At 28.2% G+C, this 7,610-nt stretch overlaps 1 protein-coding gene across 2 annotated transcripts in view; it reads left to right on the top strand.

The window, feature by feature from the left end:
* Window positions 1-273: 273 nt before the first annotated feature.
* Window positions 274-7,610, top strand: part of LOC126837653 (zinc finger protein 813-like) — a 56,301-nt gene continuing 48,964 nt past the window's right edge. The window contains exons 1-4 of one of the 2 annotated variants that reach the window (XR_007685600.1): window positions 274-556; window positions 1,067-1,246; window positions 2,335-2,529; window positions 3,664-4,545. Coding sequence is in view for 1 of the 2 variants with exons in the window: in XM_050571590.1 (XP_050427547.1) it covers window positions 1,086-1,246; window positions 2,335-2,529; window positions 3,664-4,414 (1,107 nt within the window). In the remaining variant the exon portion in view is untranslated. Of the gene's footprint in view, window positions 557-1,066; window positions 1,247-2,334; window positions 2,530-3,663; window positions 4,690-7,610 lie in introns of those variants that run through there. The other variant, XM_050571590.1, reaches the window with a different exon arrangement.

Below are 7,610 nucleotides of genomic sequence, written 5' to 3'. Positions count from 1 at the left end.
GAGGAAATCTTAGCTTTGACCGTGGTCAATTTCCAGGTTTCCAGATAAAGAGCATAATAATAATTGTCATTAGGTTGAGAATTTGATCCGTTTGCCTCCTAAGACGCGCGACAGTTTACCTCCACGCTGCAGTGTACCTCAACATGTGGCGATCAAACGTTATCACACCTACACTATCACAAATCTGTTTAGAAAATTTCAGCGTTGTCGCGCAGTTAGCATTAAAATCAGTATCACCATTGTTATTAAATTCAAGTTTTGTTTTGACTTTTTGATAATAATAAATTGAGATATCTTTTTGTACACTGAATTTCTGTTAATTATTACTAGTTAAATTAGATTTAGCGCCGTAGTAACAATTATTTGTTTTCAGCATTGTTGCTACGGGTCCGATTCGTATCATAATATCTTTGTCGATTTCTGTGATAAATACCTAACGTATTGGGTCGTGTTTCGTTATTTTCTTTCAATTTGCGTTACAATTGAGTTTTGTCTTGCCTGTTAATCATAAGTTTTTAGTAGCAGCCCTGGACAACGGTTTACGGTTCTACGGTGTGTGAGTACCTACCGCTTTGTGTTTCTATTTTATTTACATTATTGTCGTGTTTTCTGTCTTCCGTTGACTTAGAATGCTGCTTGTAAATAAACACAATCATAATCTATAGGTGTTTGTTTATTACTTATTGTTTACTCAGAGTTGAATCGAGTGATACGGCATCAACGCCACTTTAAATTATTCTAGTCCGCAAAATGGTCTATCGTCTAGCTTTAATCTTTATCGTGTTAGATTCTTACCTACAAGTCATACTCTTAGTTTTGTTTAATTCATCTAATTTAAATAAATTAAAATTTAGTTATAAATGTTTAAAAAAAAAAATAGACCATTGCAAACTTGGTTGGTTTCTTATTTTACAAATCATGTTAACTAAATTATCCTTTATTATATTGTTATTATTACCAAATTTCTTACTAATTAAAATAGTAAAATTGTGTAATTAAATCGTTCTATTAAACCTCTGTGCATATGTGACACAGAAATACAACTAATGTTAAATGTCAATTATAGAGTTTGGAAGCTGTATAATATGTTGAAAATAAAACACGAATATGATGAAACGGAAGAAGAATCTTTTGAAAAATCGTTGGAAGTCATTGAACCTAAACCATTACATGTGCAGTTAAAAAACAATGCAATTTCTACAGCAGAGGAGTATTTGGTAAAGAATGAAGTCGACAATACTTATAGGTAAAATAGTTTTTATAACAATTTTTTGTTAACCTAAATAAAACTATCAAGTTTTTGTTATTATGTTGTACTCCTCTATAAACCCGTCGTTTGGTATCGATGTTAGCGTTTCGCTTACATTAAACTTCTATTAGAAACCACTTGTACGTATAATGATAGATTATTTTAAAGCTACATCTACCTCTTATCAATATATTTATTTAATAAAGTAACGCCCCACAGGGAGCAATGAGTACAGATGTAATGCAGTAACCACATTAAACAACTTTAACATTAACACAATAAACATTTAACAACTTTATTAACTAACACATATATCAATCACATTTGAAGCACTTAATTTAAATTTACATATATTATCAATGAAAAAATCAAAATTAGACAATTTATTACATATAGTTAACATACTACATATAGGGCTATTTATTACATAATTCTTTGATTGATGCTCAATAAAAAAAGTATTATGGTGCCGAGTGTTTACACTAGGCACTAAGAGAGATACTCTCTCTAAAAGTTCCGGGCTATCAACATATCCATTTAAAATTTTAAAAATAAATAGAGTATCCATAAGACCGTCTATTTTTTAACGAGACAAGGTTACAGCAATTTTCAATGTCGACAATTGGGTGACCTTTCATATTAATTTTAAGTGCTGCAAATCTTAAAAATTTTCTTTGGATTTTTCAATTTTATCAATAAGACCGACCTGGCTAGTGTTCCACACTACTGACCCAAATTCCAGGCCAGACCGCACTAAGGCTGAATAAAGTACTGTGAGACAATATAATGTTAAACCAAAATATCAAAAAAATAAAATTGTGGGTACGATGACCAGTCAGAGTCTATAGTACCGCATTATGTTACAGTACATTCGCATGATATTTACAATGTTATATTGTTTTATACCATTCTACCTACAACGATTTCAAGTATTTTACCCTTGTAATATGTTTCTAGTCTCTGGGTCACGTTAAATTTTAACATACATGCATTTTCTTTATTCTTTTTTTTTTTGTTACTATTATGTATATATTTTTTTAATTTTAATACGATAATATAATGTATTGTATTTTTGTTTGTTGTAGTTTTGGCAGAAATAACGGCGAACTGAATATCAAAATTGAAAAAGAATGCTTCCATGACTGTGTTTTCGAATCAGAAATAGAAATTGTTAAGCATGAACTGTTTGATGCTGAAGAAGAGCAAACACTGTCATTTGACTGCAACTACTGCCAGCTATCGTTTAAGACAAAACGGAAAATTAAAAAGCACATTTTAAGGTAACCATGTACATAATAAAGAAAAATAGAATTTAAGCATAAATTACTGTTTTAAGTAACATTGATTGACGGTTAGGTGATTAGGTTGTTAACTTAAATTATTAAAAGAATTCTGCTTGTCACGAATAACAGTAATAAGTGAGGTTTGATTACTAACAGTAAGCATAAGTTACTTTCAAGTCAGCCCTTGGGGATATTATGGTGCCTATATTTTGGCGACTTTTAATGGTACGCACAATGTAGTAAAAATTAAACAATCCTATTATACAATAATTATTATTTATTTAAAAATAATATATGCATATTATTAAATAGAACTATGAAGGCTAATTTCGTTTAATTTATAAAATATATATATAATAAATATATATTTAAAATATGACAATACACACAGATTTTATGAATAAAATGTTTTCAGTTCTATCTGTTTTGTCTTATTTTTGGAAATTTCAAAATAATTGCTTAGTTTGATAACTAATCAGCATCATTGGATAAGGAACTTTATTTTTATATTCTAACAAAACATACATTCATACATTCATGTTCTTTACTCTTATTCTTTTATTTTGTAGCTATTATCAATGCTAATTTACTTATAATTTTCGATGAGATGAATATTTAATTCTATGATTCTGTTTTACTTTCCTACTTCTTCAACTCCACTTAATTTAATTTATTTTTTCTTAAAAAATCGCATTTAGAGTATTCCTACTGCTAGTAGTATGCTAAAATATTTTGTATACAATATTACATACTCACCCATTTTATATTCTTTAAATGTATAAAACATATAGACTGACCGTTACCTATTTAGATTTGAAATATAATCTTACGAAGTCATTTAAAATCCAAAATTTAGTGCATTGTAAACAAGTTAAATAAGTAAATTTTCTAATTTCTATATTTGAGAATATAAAAAATTAGATGTATATTTTTATAAAATAACATAAGTAAAAATATTTTCAAACGGATAAATTACAACACTATTATGTGTCGTATGCCAAATCCTTGAAATTATTTCCTAAAAATTATGCTTGTTTGATGCATTAACACATATTACAATATTAGTTATATTAATATTTGCTATAAAATATTGATCTTAAATTAATTTATTTTGTTTCATGCGTGTTGCAGTATTCATTATCCGTGTAACGAGATCGACACTTTAAATCATACAAAATCTATGGATTACCGTAATACTCGAAACAAAGATGGCCTATTTGATTGCGGTATTTGTTTAAAAAGTTTTTCATCAAGGTCATACCTGAGAATACATTGGCGCATTCATACGGACGAAAAGCCCTTTAAGTGCGATGTATGTGAAAAAACATTCGGTCACCGAACTTATCTAAAAACTCATAAAAGGATACATACCGGAGAGAAACCATACAAATGCGACGTCTGTGCAAAGACATTCAGGCAACAATGTGATCTCAGGAGACATGCACGTATACACACCGGAGAGAAACCCTTAAAATGTGATGTCTGTGTAAGAACATTCAGTCAACATTCTTCTCTCAACAACCATAAAAGGATACATGCCGGAGAAGTACCTTTTAGATGCAATGTCTGTGAAAAAACATTTGGCGCTCGGTCTTCGCTCAAAACTCATGAAAAGATACATACCGGTGAAAAACTTTTTAACTGCGATATCTGTGGAAAAACATTTGGTAGACTACATCACCTCAAAAATCATAAACGCATACATACCGGAGAGAAACCCTTTAAATGCAATGTATGTGAAAAAACATTCAGTCGACATTGTTCCCTCAAAACTCATAAACGCATACATATTGCTGGGGTACGATATAAATGCTCCGTCTGTGAAAAATCGTATGGTCGCCAAGATACTCTAAAAAGTCATCAAGCAAAAGCACACGACTAACGCCTCATATACCTCTCGTGACTATTTGCCAATTTTGAAATAGTTTCAGTAACAATATTTTATTTTTTGTTTTTTTTTCACTCACAAATTAATAAAAATAAATGCTATACGAGTAATGTTAATACTTACCAGTTTTTTTTATAGTTTTTCAATGTTTACTATCGTTTAACTGATCATTACTTTGACATTTTCCATTGAATTTATAATGCTTTTGACGGATTTAATCATTATTTTAGTTTTAATATTTTTATAATTTAATTTTTTAATTCCATACTTTACACATAAATATTAGTAGATAATATTGTTACTATAGTTATTTTGTTAAAATAATATGATAGTATTTTTTAATTACTGTTGTGGTTTTTTTAAAAACACCATAAAATAAATCCAAAATACAGATGTTTGCCTTGGAAAAAAACCAGTTTAAAAAAAAAATAATTAAATTTATTAATTATAAAATAATTCACTTAAATACGATTGGTCGATTAATTTAAAATATTTATTTATTTCTAGCCGACTAATGTTGTTTATGGGATCTATTTTTTATCTTTTAATTTTTATTTTTAAAAAAATTTTATTTTTCATCTGTATTTAAATATGTTTTTTATTAATTTTGCTACTTTTATATTTTAATAATTTGTTCGATGCATTAATTACATGTTGATAATAAGTGGTTATTATATTGTTTCTATTATTTATTGAAATATGTTTATAGTCTACTATACTAGCTGTTGTTTTTTTTATTATATGTTTCTATTTAAAATTAAAATTTGTTTCGATATTTATTTTAAATTAATCGACCAATCGTGTTTAAGTGAATTATTTTATAATAAATAAATTTAATTATTTTTTTTTTAAATTGGTTTTTTTTTCCTAGGCAGACATCTGTATTTTCGATTTATTTTATGGTGTTTTTAATTTAATTTAATTAAAAAAAAAAATTGCAACTACTATTTTGTATCGTTGATTTCATTGACAGAAAAATAACGGAACTCATTATGAAATTTATACCTTACCATCTATCACTTAAGATTTCATAAGAGTGAGAAATCGACGATGTCTACTTAGTATAGATACAACATCAAAATGTTTATTATTAAACCATAGACTTCTATGGTCTAGTTAAGAAGTCTGTTACTTATATTTTACTACAGCATAGTACAGTGTAGTATATAATTCTTTGTATTATACACAACCAATAGTTGAGGAATTATCACCAAACATGTCTCGGATGGTAATAATTATAATGTTATTCATCTAGTTAACACTAAAATGCGTTTTTAATATAAAATAAAATAAAATAAAATAATACACCTATTGCTGAAAATTTGTAGTTTAAAACACCGATAAACAAGTTGTCAAAGTACAATTTCCCATCCCTAATTAAAATATATAAAAGTGTGTAAATGTAAAGTTCATTTTGAAATTAAATTCTACCGCTATCAAATGTATTTAGCAAGTTGTTGGAAAGACTTATGGCGTCCAAGAAAAATGTAACTCTGGGCAAGTAACTTGCAAATGGGCCAAGTGATGCTGTAGACACCGCTGTCTCTACTAATCGTGTCGGAACAGAATCTAAGTCCGGGCAAATAAATTCTGTAAAGGCGCCAAATGCTATTGTAGCCACTATTGTCACTCCTAAACACCTCAAAAACATTAGTGCAGACACAATACATATTGTGTCTATAAAAAAAGACGGATTGTCCGGACAAATAAGTTCGACAGACACGTCGAATGCTGTTGTGCTGCAAAAAGTGAATAAAATTACTTATACTTATTTGTGAATCTTAAAAGCGAGCTTCATCTCACTGAATATAAATATATATTTGATTAAATGAATTTTATTTCTTATAAAAAAAATACAATATTATGTATTATGTTTGACTAATAAAACACTTTTGTTTCGATATTGGTTTTTTCTTAAAAAAATCCTGTTATTGGGTTATTTTACATCATTATACATTAAAAATTATATTATATTTTTTTATATGCTGGTCAATAATGTTGATAGGTACAAAGGGTTTAAACAGGCTTGTTAAAATCATTACTGTTATTATATCTGTACGCATCGTATCAGCATAAAACTATATATTTGCACATAGTATATTTACTGTTTTTTTTCTATTGTCTTAAATACAATATTATTATGTATTATTTTTGACAAATAAAACACTTTTGTTTGGATATTTGTTATTTTCTTAAAAGTACTAAATTCTTTTCAAAATAAAAGTTACCAATTGGTGTATATTTTTGAATTTTTAATCTTGTCATAGAGAATAAATATTGACCGCGTTACAATTGTATCCAGTCACCCTTACTAAATGTATTGAGTGCATATGGTCCACGAGTAGGATGTAAATAAAGAGATAAGAAATAGATTTGGCAAGAGATAGGTGAGGTTAGCGAAAGTAGTAAATATACTACTCAAGGAATACAAGGAAATTCAAGTATGTTTTAATGTTTAGTTAGACACTTTTGCACACATTTTGAGCCGACTCGATAGCGCTTAGTATTGGAAATTGTTTACACTCTTTTCAGTTTTAATATTTTAGTAATTATTATAAACTGGTTAACATAATCAAACAGCTGTACATAGAGCAGTGAGATACCGCCGGGTAACTAAAAGAAGAACCAACGCATAATGTCCCAACCATGCCTTATTAGTTATTGAGCCTATACTTAAAGGTGGGACTTACAGCCGTGCGGTCCGTATATGTACATATATATATTTATTGTTTATTAATACAATTTGTATACTAATATTGGTATTTACGGGATAGTACCACAGAAATTACAATTTTCACAATTAAAATATATAAACATTAATTTTGAGGTAGAAAAGTCCTAACATTACAACAACTACAGTTTTAGCTGGAAAAGTTGTTAAAATCTAATTATTCGATGATATACATTTACATTTCATTGTTCTACTTTTTTGTACGCAATTTACGTTTTTAAACATGTTAATTCCAGATGACAGTTGTGAGCCCCGGGACAAAAAAACTACTGTTGTTATGTATTACAATAATATTAATTATGTATACATATTTTCTCATACAGCTACATTTGTTTTGGTTTAAAAGAAAATGCCGAATCATCCATCCATTGAAGATCTTAACCGAAGACTTGAAATCATAAACGTAAAGGTTAATGAACTACTTAAAGATTTGAAAAAGATGGAGTTTCTGTCATCAGT

The sequence above is a fragment of the Adelges cooleyi genome, unplaced genomic scaffold (assembly GCF_023614345.1).
Source record: "Adelges cooleyi isolate 19-005CV unplaced genomic scaffold, UGA_ACOO_1.1 ACOO_flye_CR_arks_rails_tigmint_CR_PRNA_27, whole genome shotgun sequence".
In the NCBI taxonomy this organism is placed as follows: Eukaryota; Metazoa; Arthropoda; class Insecta; order Hemiptera; family Adelgidae; genus Adelges; species Adelges cooleyi.
The sequence above is the reverse complement of the archived record's forward strand: the minus strand, read 5'-3'. Positions and strand labels throughout refer to the sequence as shown.